The sequence below is a fragment of the Delphinapterus leucas genome, chromosome 14, assembly GCF_059928025.1.
Source record: "Delphinapterus leucas isolate spDelLeu-1000000601 "Yukka" chromosome 14, BTC_Dleu_Yukka2, whole genome shotgun sequence".
Taxonomy (NCBI): domain Eukaryota; kingdom Metazoa; phylum Chordata; class Mammalia; order Artiodactyla; family Monodontidae; genus Delphinapterus; species Delphinapterus leucas.
In genome coordinates, this window is record NC_143142.1 from 35,195,914 (window position 1) to 35,214,642 (window position 18,729).

Consider the following 18,729-nt stretch of genomic DNA (forward strand, 5'->3'; position numbering starts at 1 on the left):
ATCTTCCGTTCAAAATTGTTTACTCCTTCAAAACATTAAAATATTGCCTCAATACTAATGGGAATTACAGCAAAGAGATTCTTATTTCCATGTATCATGACAAATGAAGAGCTCTGATTGAACCTCCTACTGCACCATAACAACACTCTGGAGAGTAGGGCATCCCTGGTTTCTCCAAATATAAGCAAGATCGCTAGGGACACCATTTCCCAATATCAGAAATAAACAGAATTGGGGATGAGGCTGGAACCACTATTACACCAAATGAAAAGGTTAGACAGCAGATGCAGCAGAGGTGGAAAAATTTAGAGAACACAAAGATACGTTCAAAAACACTTACCCATAAGAAACAAAGAAAAAAAGGAATGAAAAATATCAAAGTGGGACTAAAAACATGAACGACTGAAGGATAGTATCTCACACAAGTTTAAATGTACTTGGAGAAAGAGAGAATAGATAAAAGCTGCAAATATTCTCAAACTACTAAAAGGCATAGATCCACAGATTCAGACCAAAAGAGCCCAAACAGGATACATAAAAAGAAATCCGCATCACAGTGAACACTAAAAACAAAACAGAAGAACTAATAAACAGACTGAGAGAGAAATGGATTTGCAGGCTTTGACAGCAACAGTATAAGACAGTGGAATATTATCTCCAAAGGGCCAAGAGAAAAGGTCAACGTAGAACTGCAAACTAGGGCTAAATGAATTTACTGATGATATCCAAGGAAATTTACCATTAAGAGATTTGCTCTAAAGGAATGTTCGTACAAGCACAATCTGACATACAAGGTTATAATATGGTAAGTACAAAGGTAATTTTTAAAATATGTATTAAAAAATGTTTAATGTGTTGTTAGAAAAAATGGTGAATATAATTTGTGGGATTTCCGTAGTCAGACTTGAAATACTAGACAACAAAAGTATAACTTTGAGAAGGAAGTGATCAGATAAAGTGTTCCAAATTTTTTAATATGGGCGAAGGGAGGTGTTCTTTTAAATTTTGAAGTCTGACGTTAATACACATTTTTAAATTTCAAAGACAACCAGGAAAACAAACAGATAAATTCTAAAATATTAAAAGAGAAAAAAAGGTAGAACAACATTTTCAAAAGCAACAACAGAAAGATGCAATGAATTTAAAAACAAAGAGAAAACAAAACAGAGAAATAATGGGATAAATAAAAATATTTTAATTGGTATAAAAAGTTCTCACCCATATATCAATAATCAAAATAAAGACAACAATGACCAGGTAAAACACCGTAATACCAGGCCTACAAAACAAAGCACACAAAAAATAGCCCCAACAACATACAACCGCCATACACAAACTCATCTCCACACAACAAAGACACAAACATGCCCCCATGCAAAAAAGCATGCATATACACAAACACCCCACACAATACAAACCACACAACATGCATGCACACTTACAGTGCTCCCCCAACACAAACACACAATGTATACAACACCAACTATAAAAAGAACATCTTAAAAGAGTCAGAAAAAACAGACACCATATATTCTGAGAAACAAAGATAAGAATGACAATGGATTTTTCATTGTAAACTGTGCAAGTCAGTAGAAATGGAGTAGCATTTTTAATGTACTGAAATGTTTAACAAAGTCAACCTAAAATTCTATACTCAACAAAAATATGTTTAAAGGGGGAAGGAGGGTAAGGAATAGATCCAAGCTTTATCAGACATACAAAAGCTGAAAAAATTCACTGAGAGCAAACAAGAATTATAAAAACTGTTAAAAGACCTTTAGGAATGAAAATGATACTATGGATTTAAACAAAGGAATGAAGACCACCAGAAATGGTAAATATGTGGGTAAACATAAACTGACTCAGGGACTCAAACTAATACTTGTATATGAATGTTCATAGCAGCATTATTCACAATATACAAAAAAGGCAGAAACAAGACAACCATCCATTAACCTATGAATGGAAAAATGTAGTACAGCTGCATAATTCAGCCATAAAAAGGGGTGAAGTTCTGATACAATCTACAACATGGATGAACCCTGAAAACATTACGCTAAGTGAAATAAACCAGAAACAAAATGACAAATATTGTATGATTCCTCTTAAATGAAGTACCTAGAATAGGCAAATGCATTGAAACAGAAAGTAGAACTGTGGTTACCAGCAGCTGGAGGTGCGGAGAATACAGAGTTATCTTTCAATGGTTACAAAGTTTCAGTTTGGGAAAGACAAAAATCTTTGAAAATACATAATGGTAATGGTTGTAAAACACTGTGAATATAATTAATGCTACCAAATTATACACTTTAATTTAATGTTATACTTTTTTTTTTCACCACATTTTTAAGAAAACAACTGTTAAAAAGGGAAACTCATAGAAACAGTAGAAAAATGGTTGACAGGGACTGGGGAGTGTGGGAAATAGGTAGAGGTTGGTAAAAGGGTACAAACTTTCATCAATAAGATGAATAAGGTCTGAGGAGCTAATGTATAACATTGTTAAGTACAGTCAATAACACTATTGTGTAATTTAAATCTGCTAAGAAAGTAGAACTGTGATAAATTAAAGATGTATACTATGCCAGTAAAACAACAGAACAGAGTAGCAGCTAACAAGTCAATGAAGGAAACAGTGGAAGCGCACACACACACACACACACACACTCAATTTGAAGTAAGGCAGAAAAAAGGGAAATGTGGGGAAAAAGGGAAAAATAAACAAGCAACAAAGATGGTAACCAAGCATACTGATAATCACATTAAATGTAATTGGTCTAAACATCCCAATTAAAAGGCAGAGATCGTCAATTTTAATACATAACCAAATGCTGCCTAAAAGAAACACTCTTTAAATATAACGAGACAGTAGGTTAAAAGGTTGGAAAACGAGTTACCATTTCAATACTAATGAAAACAAAGCTGGAGGAGATATATTAATATCGGACCAAGTTAATAAAAGAATATTACCTGGGAATAAAAAACAATGAAACAAATATGCACGTAAATAAAATAGGCTACCTTTCTCTGCTTGAGTTTTTAAAACTACGTTAGACTGTTGAAATATAAATAACACGGTCTGATATGGTTCTCAATATATGTAGAGGTAACACTTAAAACTAAATTATAAATGGGTGAGCGTTAAAATACCTAAATAATTTGGTGAGATTTCTGTAATTCACTTTAATTGGCAAAATGTCCATACTAAGAGACTGTAATACAGTATTCCCTGGAGCAGCCATTAAAAAATAAATAAATAAATAAAAGATATACTCGAAAACCACTATAAAGAAAACAGTGTAGTAAAATATGTTCAAGTAAACCACAAAAAGGCCAGAAAAGACAAATGCAAAACAAAGGGAACAAACAGAAAAGTTAAAACAGGACATATTTGAGTCCTAATGTACCAATAATTAAAAATATGTAAATGTAATAGTACAAATACACTAAATAAAACTGACAGAGTGAATTAAAAACTGACCAAACCAGGGACTTCACTGGTGGTCCAGTGTTTAAGAATCCACCTTCCAATGCAGGGGACGTGGGTTTAATCCCTAGTCAGGGAACTAGGATCCCACGCACCGCAAGGCAACTAAGCCTGCAAGCCGCAACTACTGAGCCCATGCGGTCTGGAGCCTGCACGCCACAACTACAGAGCCCACGAGCTCTGGAGCCTGCATGCCACAGCTAGAGAGAAACCTGTGCACCACAACTACTGAGCCTGCGTGCCACAACGAAGATCCCGCGTGCCACAACTAAGACCTGACACAGCCAAAAAAAAATAAAAATAATAAATGTTCTAAAAAGACTATAATCAAAAAAATTTTTTTAATAAATTAAAAAATTTTAAAAAATGACCCAACCATATGCTGTCTACAAGAAACTCATTTTAAATATAATGATATAGGTATTTTAAAAGAAAATGGATAAGAAAAGGTATACCATACAAACATAAACAAAAAGAAAGCTGGAGTGGCTACAGTATCAAATAAAATACACTTCAGAGCAAGAAATTATCAGGGACAGAAGCATTATGGGAACTTCCCTGGTGGCGCAGTGGTTAAGAATCTGCCTGCCAATGCAGGGCACACGGGTTTGAGCCCTGGTCTGGGAAGATCCCACGTGCTGCAGAGCAACTATGCCTGTGAGCCGCAACTACTGAGCCTGCGTGCTGCAACTACTGAAGCCCACGCACGTAGAGCCTGTGTTCTGCAACAAGAGAAACCACCGCAATGAGAAGCCCACGCACCGCAATGAAGGGTGGGCCCCGCTCACCACAACTAGAGAAAGCCCGTGCACAGCAACAAAGACCCAACACAGACAAAAATTAATTAATTAAATTTTTTTAAAAAAGGCATTATGATGAAAGGGTCAGTTCACTGAAAAGTCCTAACAATCTCAATTATGCATACAAAAAGTAACACAAGTTAAAAATACACAGAGCAAAAATTCAGATAACTGAAAAGATCAGCAAACCTGCAAATAAGTGGAGTTCTTCAATACTCCTCTCTTCGTTACTGCTACACAGAAAATCAGCAAGGATAAGAAAGAACTGAAAAATATTATCAACAGATGGAATCTAATTGAGATTTACAGAACACTCCTCCCAGCAACAGCAAAATACACATTCTTTTCAAGGACACAGAAAATTCACCAAAATATAGATCATATCCTAGGGCATAAAACAAATCTTAACAAATTTAAAAGAACTGAAACCATATAGAGTATGTTCTCTGAATATAATAAAGTCAAACTAGAAATCAACATACAGACAAGAAAATCTATTGGGAACATTTGGAAATTGAACAACACATCCCAAAAAAGATCCATGGATCAAAAAGCAAGTTGCAAGGGAAATAAAAGTTACACTGAACTGAATGAAAGTGAAATTACAGCATATTAAAGCTTGTGGGATACAGCAAAAGTAGTCCTGAGAAGAAAATTTATAACACAAAATATTCATCTTAGAAAAGAAGTAAAAAAAAATCTGTAAGATTCCACATCAAGATACTATAAAAAGAGCAAATAAACCCAAAGCAAGAAGGGCATAAATAATAAAGAACAGAAATCAAAGAATTTGAAAACAGGAAAACAAAATTTATCAAAGCAAGCACTGGTTCTTTACAAACACTACCAACAACTATATGCCAATAAAATTGAAAATTTAATGAAATGGACTAATTCCTACTAAAATATAACTTACCAAAGCTAAATCACTAAGAAATAGAAAGCCAAAATATTCTTATAACTCTATGAAGAAATCAAAGCAATAGTTAAAAACTCCTCCTGCAAAAAACATACCACACCCAAATGGTTTCCCAAGTGAGTTTTATCAAACTTTCATAAGTGGTTAAAGTATAAATTAATATGATCACTTTGGAAAATAATTCGCCATTACCTTGTAAGTTGGAACATTCATTTTTTAAATCCTACAAATTCCCTCCTAGGCATATACCCAAAACTTACGTAGATTTGGACCAGGAAACATACATAACATACACACACACCCCATATATAAGATAGTTCTGCTAACAATTGCTAAAACTTGGAGGAGAAAGCCAAATGCCCACTGACTGAAGACTGGATAAATACAGTGGGATTCCTTTTTGGTATATACTAAAGATAACATGGTTATGAAAATGAATGTTCTACAGACCCACACAAATATGCAATCTTAGTAACCTAATATTAAATGAAAATGCAAGTCCCTTGTAGATCAACATATAGTATGATTACATTTTTTCATATTATCAAAAACAAGCAAAATTAGATATATACATTTAAAAAACGGAAATAGCTAACACATATATATGGAATCTAAAAAAAAAAAAAAAGGTTCTGAAGAACCTAGGGGCAGGACAGGAATAAAGACACAGACGTAGAGAATGGACTTGAGGACACAGGGAGGGGGAAGGGTAAGCTGGGTCGAAATGAGAGAGTGGCATGGACATATATACACTACCAAATGTAAAATACATAGCTAGTGGGAAGCAGCTGCATAGCATAGGGAGATCAGCTCGATGCTCTGTGACCATCTAGAGGGGTGGGATAGGGAGGGTGGGAGGGAGACACAAGAGGGAGGGGATATGGGGATACATGTATACGTACAGCTGATTCACTTTGTTATACAGCAGAAACTAACACAATGTAAAGCAATTATACTCTAATAAAGATGTTTAAAAGAAAAAAGTAAACAGAAAAACAATACAGGATACTTGTTAACTTTGGTGGCGGGGATGAGGAGGACACAGATGTAAGTTACAGTATATTCTACTTACTGGGTTGGGTGGCAAATTCTGGTTATTCAGCTTATTAAACTTTTCAATAAATAAACTTTAAATGGGCATGTCCTGCATTGATACATTGTCATAAATCAAGAATTAATTAAATTCTATGAACAAAATGTCTATTAAGAAAAATAAAGAGTAAATAGGTTCTAAGACTTCAATTACTATGATAATACTTCTAGGAAATATGCTGAAAATACCCTCCCCTAAATATTCTCCTTAAAACACATATGGGGAAGTATAATAAAAGTTTGGGAGGGCAGAACTCAGAGATAAAACAATATATACATACTTAATCTGATTCAAAACTAAGGAATTCTGTTCACGGATTAGGAATGGACACACTTAATGACCAGGCAGTAAGTTTCCTTTTTCAACCTTTTCCCTAAGTTTCCTTTTCCATTCATGAAAGCCTAACCTAAGCAAAAACCCTAATACAGCAAATAAGGCTGAAAATACTAATTTCCAGTAGGTTTTAGACTTGTGTAAATGAGTCCAGAAAATTCCTATGTCCACACTCACGGGCTATATAGATCTCCCTTCATGAAGATAAATATAATCTAAGATCTTAAGAAACAATTTTGCATCACAGAAGGAGTCCTCTGGAGAATTTAGAAAGTCGCCTCCCTCAAAATAAATTTCTATCACAGTCTAAAAAAGTTTCAGAAACTATCTCATTCTTATTCTTCATACAATATAAGAGGACACTATATCTTTGTGAAACAATAGTATTTATTAGAAAAGAGAAGCAAAATCTGCATGAAAATGTATAATAAAAGGTGTAGAAGGTAAGAAAAAGGAATTAGGAGAGACGATCAAATTAGTAAAAAGAAACAACGTAAGTGATTGCCAGGAAATATGGTAGAGAGACTATGTATATATATTTAGATCTCACTATCTCCAATCTATCACGGGGGAAAAAATCAGCCACAATGAAGAAAGTAACAAATGGTCACAGGTAACTAACTGAGCTTCTGGAATACACGTGTCTCATCTCGATACAGATGTTTCTCATCTGTGAGACACAATGGAAATAACCAAATTAAAGTAGGATGCCTAAATCTACATTCTCTAAATTCAAGTAAGTACAAATATCTACTTGAAAGTTCATCTTAATTGCAGAAAAATACTAAAGACAATTGAGCTTTTTCTTTAGGAAAATTAGGGAAAATCCTGTTGGGAGTCCACTTCTACAACCTAAAAGTGGCATGGGAAATGGGCCATGTGGCATGCTATTTTTATTTTCCCAAAAACGGCTGACTGAGTTGAGAGCTTTTTAATTGCTGAGCAAGTTTAAAGTGCAGAAAGTAGCACTGATCCAACACACATCTGAATTATGGCCACTCCGCTGGCCTAACTGATGTCACCCTTCTTTCTTCCACAAAATAATTAAATGAACACATAGTATTACAACAAGGTTCTAGGTATCTAATTTAACTTATGATTGTAACAGTGCCTCAGTCATGAGCAAATTTCCTAGGTCCAGGTAATGTTCTTTACCTTAGGGGTTTGGATTAGACCAGTGTATGCACTTGTCAAAAATCAGTTAACTGAGTGATCACTTCCAGAAGAACCTATGAAAATCCACTCGTTGATAAACACAAAAACAACACCCGAACAAATTGTCAAAATCAACTTTTTCAGAACTGCAAAAATTAACTTAAGTCTTGCAACAATCCAAGGAGTGTTTATTTAAGACACATTGATGAGTTTTGGTAAAAACTGCAAGCTGTTACTTTTTAACATACCCTCTCCCATTCCCCTCACCAGCTCCACAGAAGCCTTGAAAACCAACAGCCCTGCAATCATGTTGAAAACAGCTTAGGAGTCACTGGAATGTGTTTGGAGTTCCCCAAAAGCTCCTTCCCCATAGAATTGACATTATTGGATCTGACAGTTCCATAGAAACTTCCACTTGCAGGGTTTGTCTTTATTTGACCTAACTCAGAACTTGCTCACTGTGAAAAGCATCTTCCTTGGGTCATTTGTCAAAAACAATCAGTGGCAGATGTTTACCATCAAAGCTGACTAAGGCAATGAAAACAGTTGGGAGAAAACAAGAATCTGGGCAAAAACTTAGAAGAAAAAGCTGGGGAATAAGAGGTCCATAGTGGGTTTTTTTTTGTTTTGTTTTGTTTTGTTTTGTTTTTGCAGTACGCGGGCCTCTCACTGTTGTGGCCTCTCCCGCTGCGGAGCAGAGGCTTCGGATGCACAGGCTCAGCAGCCATGACTCACGAGCCCAGCCGCTCCGCAGCATGTGGGATCTTCTCGGACCGGGGCACGAACCCGTGTCCCCTGAATCAGCAGGCGGGCTCTCAACCACTGCGTCACCAGGGAAGCCCCATAGTGGTTTTTAAAAGCTCCAACACAGTCATGAGTATCAAGGTCACACTCATGTGCAGGATTGTATACATACTCAAGAAAGAACTGAGAAGGCTCTAATCTCTTATTTCTGGTTGACTTTGAGGTTTGGTGCAACCAAGAGTTAAAGGCTAAGGCAGAGCTGTAAACTTCCTGCTGGAACAATAAAACAGCCCAGTATGCACACAGAACCCCTTGGCAAGAGCTGTAACACTTAGTGGTTCCAGACATTCAAGGAAATGTCTGATCAGTTGACCACCAAATTAACTGAGCAGAGACTTAAGGGGCAACACAAGATAAAGAATACAGGTTTTACAGAATTAGTTTAGGGAAGTCACTACACAAACAACAAAAAGACAAAAGCAACAGTAAGCCCTGGGGAGAGAGATAAATCTGATTTCCAGATTTGCCACACTATATAATTTAAAGTGTCCTATTCTAGGGACTTCCCTGGTGGTCCAGTGGTTAAGATTCTGCGCTTCCAATGCAAGGGGCACGGGTTTGATCCCACATGCCAGGCATGGACAAAAAATAAATAAATAAAATAAAATGTCCTGCTCTAAACAAAAAAACTATGTGTCACACCAAGAAATATTAAAGTCTGGCCTACACACAGGGAAAATAGCACTCAATAGAAACGGTCCCAGAGAAAGCCCAGGGATTAATTAGACTTACCAGACAAAGACTTAACTCAGCTTTTTTATAACAAATGCTGGAGAGAGTGTGGAGGAAAGGGAACCCTCCTATACTGTTGGTGGGAATGTAAATTGATACAGCCACTATGGAAAACAGTATGGAGGTTCCTCAAAAAACGAAAACTAGAGTTGCCATATGATCCAGCCATCCCACTCCTGGGCACATATCTGGATAAAAATATAATTCAAAAAGATACATGCAACCCTGTGTTCACAGCAGCACTACTCACAATAGCCAAGATGTGGAAACAACCTAAATGTCCATCAACAGATGAATAGATGAAGATGTATACACACACACACACACACACAGGCGCGCGCGCAATGGAATACTACTCAGCCATAAAAAGGAATGAAATAATGCCATTTGCAGAAACATGGATGGAACTAGAGATTATCATACTAATTGAAGTCAGAAAGAGACAATTACCATATGATATCACTCATATGTGGAATCTAAAATATAACACAAATGAACTCATCAACAAAACAGAAACAGACTCACAGACATAGAGAACAGACTTGTGATTGCCAAGGGTGGGGATGGGAGAGGGATGGAGTGAGAGTATGGGGTTAGCAGGTGCAAACTAGTATATATAGGACAGATAAACAACAAGGTCCTACATTATAGCACAGGGAGCTATATACAATATTTTGTGATAAACCATAATGGAAAAGAATTTTTTAAAAAAGGAATGTTATATATATGTATAACTGAATCACTTTGCTATGCAGCAGAAATTAACACATTATAAATCAATATTTCAATTAAAATTTTTAAAAATAAATCAGCTATTTAAAATACATTCAGTGAACTAACAGAAATTATGTCTAATGAAGTAAAGGAAAGTATGAGAACAGTATTTTACCAAACAGAGAATATCAGTAGAAACAGAAACTACAAAGAACCAAACAAATTCTGGAATTGAAAAAAAAAACAACTGAAATGAAAAATTCAGTTAGGTGGCTCATGAGCAGATATGAATTGGCAGAAGAAATAACCAGTGAACTTTAAGGCAGGTTGATTGACATTATTCAGTCTGAGAAACAAACCGAAGAAAAAAACCCCATCAATGGAGGGGATAAAGATGAGCCACAGAAGGACAGGAGAGGAAGACTATTTGAATAATGGCCAAAAACTTCCCAAATTTGATGAAAACATTAATCTAGACATCCAAGAAGCTCAACAAACACCAAATAGTATGAACTCAAAAACTAGACATGCCACAAACCATTAAAAGCCAGAGAAAAAAGAGAATCTTGAAAGCAGAAAGAGAGAAGTGACTAGTCACATACAAGGGATACTCAAGATTAACAGGTGATTCCTCATCAGAAACTATGGAGTCAGAAGACAGTAGACTAATGTATTCAAAGTGCTGATAGAAAAAGACTGTCAACCAAGAATTCTTCATTCAGCACAAGTAGCTTTCAAAAGGGGGCACAGGTTCAATCCCTGGTCAGGGAACTAAGATCCCATATGCCGTGTGGCGTGGCCAAAAAACAAACAAACAAAAACAAAATAATAGGGGCTTCCCTGGTGGCGCAGTGGTTGAGAGTCTGCCTGCCGATGCAGGGGACACGGGTTCGTGTCCTGGTCCAGGAATATCCCACATGCCACAGAGCGGCTGGGCCCGTGAGCCATGGCCGCTGGGCCTGCGCATCCGGAGCCTGTGCTCTGCAACGGGAGAGGCCACAACAGTGAGAGGCCCACATACCACAAAAAAAAAAAAAAAAAAGTAAAGGAAAGAGATTAAGACATTCACAGATGAACAAAACCTGAGGGAATCTGTCATCAGCAGATCTGCTGCAAAGTAGCTACTGAAGAAGAGTCCCTTGGACTAAACTGAAGAGACACTAGAAAGTAACTTGAATACAAGAAAAAATAAAGAGCAAAGCAGAGGTAACTACATAAATAGAAAAAGACAGTATAAGTGTATTTTTTACTACTCTTCTCCTGATTTAAAAGAAAGGTGTATAGGGCTTCCCTGGTGGCGAAGTGGTTGAGAGTCCACCTGCCAATGCAGGGGACACGGGTTTGTGCCCCAGTCCAGGAAGATCCCACATGCCGCGGCGCGGCTGGGCCCGTGAGCCATGGCCGCTGAGCCTGCACGTCTGGAGCCTGTGCTCCGCAACGGGAGAGGCCACAACACTGAGAGGCCCGCGTACCGAAAAAAAAAAAAAAGAAAGGTGTATAAAGCACTAACTATAAAACTGTGTTGACAGGGTTATAATGTATAATGATGTCCTTTATGTGAAAATAATAATACAGAGCAGTGGGAGGGGAATGGAGCTATATAGGAGCAAAGTTTGTGTGCATTATTGACATTAAATTGGTGTTAATCCAAAGTGGACTGTTATGTATTAAAATGTTAATTGTAATCCCTAAAAAAACAACTGAAGAAGTAGATTAACAACTATTCAAAGTATATTAGCGACTGCAACGAGAGACAAGATTGACTACAAGTGGTTACAGGGTTTCTTCTAGTGATGAAAATGTTCTGGAATTACTGGTGATGGCTGCACAACTTTGTGACTATATGAATTATATTACCATAAAAAAAATTTAATGAAGATATACTTAAGACAGATGTGAGCCTTTCAATGTAAATTTTACCTCAAAAAAACCCCCTGAATTCTACATAATGATACCAATACTTAAAGCAGCAGGAGAAAGTTTACTGATATCTATAATTTATTTTGAACTGAATCAAAAAATGAGATGACCTGAAGGTTAGTCGGATAAAAAGATACGTGGTAACGCAACTGTCAGTGGTAGAAACTTAGTATGAGTATCTTGGGTACTGACTGTAGAATGTCACCTTCTCTGTATATTTGAAAATATTCATAAAATTTTGAGGAAAGGAATAGTGTTCAGTAAACATTCAGATCCACCTTGTGGACTGTTCTACAACTAGCCTGAACTCTACCCAAAAAAATGACAATTTCATGAAAGACACAAATGTAGGGAATTACAGAATAAAGGAGAAAAGAAAGACATGACAAAGGGGAAAAATCTGAATATGGACATTAGATATTTTGAATCACTGAGAAATGTCTTGGGTATAAAGGTATTATGGCTATTTATGAGAACACCGCTGTGAAGGAAATAGATGCTACAGTATTAAGCAGTGAAATATCATAAAGTTTGCAACTTACCTTCAAATGATTTAGGGAGAGGAAGTGTGTGTGCTGTGTGTGCACGCATGTGCACACCCACACATACATAAACAGATAGACAGAAGATAACAAATATGGCAAAATGTTAACATAAATCTAGGTGAAAGATATATGAGTGCTAATACTGCTCTTTCAACTTATTTGCTGGCTTTTTATTTGAAGTTTTTTCAACTTATTTGTTCGTTTATTTGAAATTTTCAAAATAAAAAAGTGGAGGGAAAGGTAGTACCAAGGTGGGTGGGAGTTAGAAAGAATATTGCCAAATTAGAATTCTCACCTCATCTCCCTCTACCCTCCCCTTCATACGCACTTAACCACACTGGTCTCCTTTCCGTCTCTCAAACGAAACAAGCTGATGACAGTTTCAGGGTCTTTGTATTTGCTGATGTTCCTTCTACTTGGAATACTCTTCGCCCAGATTTTCGCTTGGGTGTTTTTTTCTAATCATTCAAGCCTCAACTCAAATGTAACCTCAAAGAAGCTGCCCTCTTTTCTAGTCACCTTACCTAAAAGAGATGGCCATCAGGTTCTAACATATTACTCAATATTTTCTTAACAATCAGTAACTGAAGTGCTTATACATTTTTTGGTTTACCTTTGGCTTTTCCTCTACTACAACACAAGCTACAGTCAAGATAGTCAGCTTTTTTGTATTTGTAGGCTGTCCTTCCTTTTCTTCCACCGCCTGTCTCCTATGATACCCATCCTTATATCCAATAAAAAACTAAATTGGAAGCAGTAAAACAAATGATAATTTTTTCTATAGGAGTAGAAGCTAGAGGAGTGAGGGGGGTACAACTGATGCTAACAGAAACTGGAGTGGGTTAAGGGACTGATCCTGGACTCAAAGACAGTATGAGTACATAACAGCTATAACAACAACTGACTGTTTACTGATACAACACCTATAAAAAGCTAGGACCAGAACATGCAACAGGTAGATTTCTACCAAAAATTAAAATTTCCCTAACATTTGAATTAAGTTTAAAAGTCTGTGTTGTGCTAAAATCTAGAGAAATCTTAATAAACTGTAGGCTCTACTTCTTTCTACTCTTCCACTTGATTTAACTAACATTTTTCTGACCTTTTTGCCCCAATCTACCATCTGTTCTCCTTTCATTTCTACCTAATATTTCTATCTTATGCTAAATTCTATCTTTAGACTATGAAAGATGTGATCTTTGCCTTCTTTATGGCTATTTTATAAATCCTTGAAGTGGCACATATCCAAGAAAATAGTGAAAAAGAATAGTTGCAGAAAAATCTGAAGCCACGAATGAGAAGTAATAACTAAAATGATAGCTTGTATTTATTGACTGCTTATCACTTGCCAGGCTCTAAGGATTTTACAGGTACTAATAACTCACTTGGTTTTCACAAAACCTTATGAGGTATTATCCCCATTTTACAGACATGTAAACTGAGATAAAGAGAAGTAAACTACTTTGACCAGTGTCATACAACTAGTTAGGCTAGAATTCAAATGAGACCAAATGATTCCACAGCTCTTGTTCTTCACTTATTGCTGCCTCTCACCATGGCATTGTAAGTCTTTACAATTTTGATGAAAATTCTGAGAGTGCTGAAATTTCAGAAGTGAGAAGGCAAATGTGTTAACTATATTAATTTTACACATTATTGAGATTGGTCCTTAAATTTGGGTGACTTTCCTTGACACAGCAGAGAGAAAAACAGGACACGAACAAATACTAACTACTTAATAAGAACGCCAACTGATTCTTCCCTAATGTGTTTCCCAAAGAACACAACATGGCTGCCATAACTATCGTATTTAGAGCCACGAGGTTGGATGGAATCACCAAGTGAGGAATTACGAGAAGATAAGGGACCAAGGACTAAGTCCTGAGGCACTGAAACATTAAGATGGGGAGACTTCCCTGGTGGAGTGGTGGTTAAGAATCCGCCTGCCAATGCAGGGGACATGGGTTAGAGCCCTCGTCCAGGAAGATCCCACATGCCACGGAGCAACTAAGCCTGTGTGCCACAACTACTGAGCCTGCACTCTAGAGCCCACAAGCCACAACTACTGAGTCCATGTGCCACAACTACTGAGCCCGTGTGCCACAACTACTGAAGCCCATGCGCCTAGAGCCCATGCTCCACAACAAAGCCAAGCCACCACAATGAGAAGCCCGCACACCTCAACAAAGAGTAGCTCCCGCTCGCCGCAACTAGAGAAAGCCTGCATGCAGCAACGAAGACCCAATGCAGTCAAAAATAAATAAATAAATAAGTAAAATTAATTAAAAAAAAATTCCTATATACCTCAGGAAATGCAAAAAAAATCATTCAACGGAAGGGTGCAATGTGATTTATGCAGTTTTAACTATTTCTAAGTATTGTTCATAAAAACTTTATTATAAAAATCTAAATAAATATGCTGATAACATCAAAACCGCCAATGTATCATGTATAACTAAAGAAATATGAGTTCTTATCCTCATTAAAATACCCAGCTGCCCATAAAAAAAGTGAGTAAGGTTTTCTAACCTTTCAAAGTCACCTTGCCTTGTAAATTTTGACAACCTATACACGGCCCAGTTGTTAAGCTGTTTAGAGGTCATTCCTCTTCCATTATCTATCACTGCAACGGCAGGTTTTCCTTGTGTTTCATCAAAAAGCTATGAAATAAAATAAGTTCAAAAAGATAGGAAAAGTCAAATCAATATTAAAAACAAGAAAAGTTAATATAAAAAAAGTGATTCATTGGGCTCACTCATACATTGCTGGAGGAAGTATATATTAATACAACTTTCTGAAAGGCACTTCAGCGGTATGAATCAAAGGCCTTAGAATTCTTCATGTCCTTTAACCCAGAAATTCCATTTCTCAGAATTTAGCTTGAGAAACTAATCAGAGATATGTACAAAAGTCTATAAGGATACTCATCATGCCAGCACTGCTTACAATGGCAAAAATATAGGAAAAAAAATCTAAAAGTTCAACAACAGTAGACTGATTACATAATTTATATTATAGTCAATAAACCAAACTGCAGCAGTGGTATATTATATTGCAGAATATTCATGATATGGCTGTGTTTACAATGTACTATTAAGGGAAAATAAAAGATCACAAATAACAAAATGTACACTATGATCACACATACATGTATACATATATGCATAGAAAAAGGGCACGTGAAAAAATTTTAATGACTGAAGAGACATCAGATAATTATTTCTACTTTTAGTTTATCTTTCTTTCCTAATTTTTCTCCAATGAACCTGTAGTACTTCTATAAAAGGACAAGTTAAATTGCTTTAGAGTATTATTTCCTTACCAATTTGATCTGTATTCTTCTAACACCAGTGTTACGAGACGTGGCAGACAATGAATTATCAATTAATTCTGCAAGAGCAAATGCTGGAAGAGAATGAGAAAACGTTATTGCTTTAGTTTTCCCTCCTAAATACTTCATATAAAAGTTCAAAGTAGAAGAAACTCTGAAGTACCTTAAGCCATCACTTTTATTTTCCAAAGAGCTAGAATTAAAGTATTATCCTGATCCTAATGACACAAACATAATAAAGGCATCACCAATCACCACCAGCATAAAAAAGCAGTCACCAACCCGTACTTGCATGGCACTACACATCATGAGTCAGCCAGCCATGATTCCTGGCTTCAAGGAGTTTATAATCTAAAGACAGACATACACACATAAGAGACAAACAGAAGACCATAACCATAAAATCAAATAGTAGTCTGTGGTACGTAATTACATCATGCACAAGTCAAACGTAAGCACATTTTGAGATATAAGGACAACTATAAAGCAACTATAAAAGTGTCTATTGAGAGCTAATTTAAATACAGATATCTCACAACAGCAACTTGTGAACTGGCAGAATTTATCTGCTAAACTGACACAAAACTGATCTTAATTTCCTACTACAAAATCAGCCTGACCTTCAGTTTATCACTGGCTCGGCATTGTTCCTAACATTCTCCTTTCTCCAGGGTCAGTACCCAAACTATTCCTCACTTTTATTCCCTTAATTAAAAGGGGGAACATAATAAATTAATGTCTATTCCCCTGAAGCTTAACCCAACTTAAGCGTAATTAACCCACAGGGTAGCACTCCAGCAAGCACTTCCACACTCTCAACACTCAGGGGATGTCTATGTTTATAAGCTAGTTAGAAAGAAGTTACCACAAATCAGATATGTATAAAGACCTGGCGAAGGGTATTAACTAGGAAATGGAGAAGTAGGGACACTGTAGGAAATGCGAGGAAAAAGAGTTAAGAGAAATCTCAAAGAAAGAAATGAGTAGAATTTAGTATATAATTAGATATAAAGGGAGAAAGAAAAAGAAATCCAAGGTGGTTTTGAGTACTTGCTCTAGAATGAATAAATGGTCATATTTTCCATAAAATTTGGAAGGAGAAAAATTTAGAAGGGAGGAAAGAAAAGTTCAGTTTTAGATGCGATGCCCTATCACTATATCAAGCTCAGCGAGTAGAGGTGTTCCACAGAGCTGGAACAGACTATGCTTAATAGAGAGAGTAAAGACAGCCAGAGATAAATGCTTCATTGACACAGAATAGTTTAGGCTTGGGTAAGTTCACTTCACGTATAGAAAGATCAACATGACTTAAAGAATTATCCACCATACAGTCAACAATAACCAGAAGTAGCATCAAAGGCACAGGAAACAGAGGCAGGGAAAGACCCAGGAATTTAATGTGAAGTTACAGAAATCAAAGCAGGAGTTTAAACAGTGATATTCTCTGCCTATTCATATAATGACAGCAGGAATGAAAACCCATATAACCAATCTGGAAGGTAATTAATCTATATCAAAAGTCTTAAAAATGAATGTATCTACTGACTCCCTGATTATACATTTAAAAACTTATCCCCAGAGAAAGAATTAAAGATTCATTCAATATGCAGATACTTAAACCCTTTCACCTAGATTTACATGTTGTTAACATTTTGCCATATGGCTCCTATGCATTTTTTAATTTAATTTTTATTTTATATTAAAGTATAGTTGATTTACAATGGTGTGTTAGTTTCAGGTATATAGCAAAGTGATTCAGTTATACATATATATAAATATATATATTCTTTTTTTTTTACATTCTCTTCCATTATAGGTCTGTGCTATATAGTACGTCCTTGTTGGTTATCTATTTTATATATAGTAGGGTGTGTATTTTAATCCCAAACTTATAATTTACCCCCCACCAAATGCATTTTTTTTTTTTCGGTATGCAGGCCTCTCACTGTTGTGGCCTCTCCCATTGCAGAGCACAGGATCCGGGTGCGCAGGCTCAGCAGCCATGGCTCACGGGCCCAGCCGCTCCACGGCATGTGGGATCCTCCCGGACCGGGGCACGAACCCCTGTCCCCTGCATCGGCAGGTGGACTCTCAACCACTGCGCCACCAGGGAAGCCCCCGCAAATGCATTTTTGACTTAGAATATTTCCAACTTACGTGGGTTTATCTGGTATAGAGGCATAGAGGAAACATAGTTTGCAATTTTAAATAGGGTGAACAAGATAAGTTTTGTTGAGAAGGTAATAGAAAAACAAGACTTGAATGAGGTGAGGGACTGAGACAGGGGCTATCCAGGGAGAGGGCCCTAAGCTGAGAATAAAGCTGGCAGTGAAGAGGAATGAACAACAAGAAGAGTTGTGGAAACGAAGTCAGAGAGATACAAAGCACAGCTTCTAAGACCATGCATGTAATTGTAAAGATGTCAGCGTTTACCCTTAGTGAAACAATCTGACTTCTCAAACCTTACATGTACAGGCATGAAAAGAGAGAGACGAGGCCACTGTATAATCTCGGTAATCTATGATGGTGCCTCAGACCTAGTGTTACCAACAGAAGTAAAGAGAAATGCTCATTTTAAGATAAACACTGATGATAGTGCCAAAAGGATTTTCTGAAAGATTGAATGAGACAAAGAATCAACTGGATGTTTGGTTTAAGCAACTAAAAAGAACCAAAATTAATTTGGATGGAAAACTATGTGTAGTATATTCCCATCTTAGATATCCTAGTAGAGATGCCACATGGGCAAGTGGATAGACAAAACTGGGATTCAGGAGGTAAGTCTGGCATTATTTTCAATATTTAACTAAAAATGACCATTTCTCACTACCTCCATTTGGGAGTCACTTCCATAACTATGGTATTTAGAGCCATGAGATCAGATGGAATCACCAGT

General features: G+C 36.7%; 1 protein-coding gene and 1 long non-coding RNA gene across 5 annotated transcripts in view; one reads left to right on the forward strand and one right to left on the reverse strand.

Annotated features, from left to right (window-relative positions):
* The window catches only part of SMCHD1 (structural maintenance of chromosomes flexible hinge domain containing 1), a 128,968-nt gene that overhangs the window by 97,118 nt on the left and 13,121 nt on the right, over positions 1–18,729 (reverse strand). For 2 of the 4 annotated variants that reach the window (XM_022551508.2, XM_089894951.1), the window contains exons 4-5: positions 15,825–15,907; positions 15,032–15,162 (exon numbers count right to left, since the gene is read on the reverse strand). In XM_022551508.2, coding sequence (XP_022407216.1) covers positions 15,032–15,162; positions 15,825–15,907 — 214 coding nt within the window. Of the gene's footprint in view, positions 1–4,476; positions 5,818–15,031; positions 15,163–15,824; positions 15,908–15,996; positions 16,105–18,729 lie in introns of those variants that run through there. The other 2 variants (XM_089894948.1, XM_089894949.1) reach the window with 2 other exon arrangements.
* The window catches only part of LOC115804094 (uncharacterized), a 107,225-nt gene that overhangs the window by 81,869 nt on the left and 6,627 nt on the right, over positions 1–18,729 (forward strand). The window lies entirely within an intron of this gene.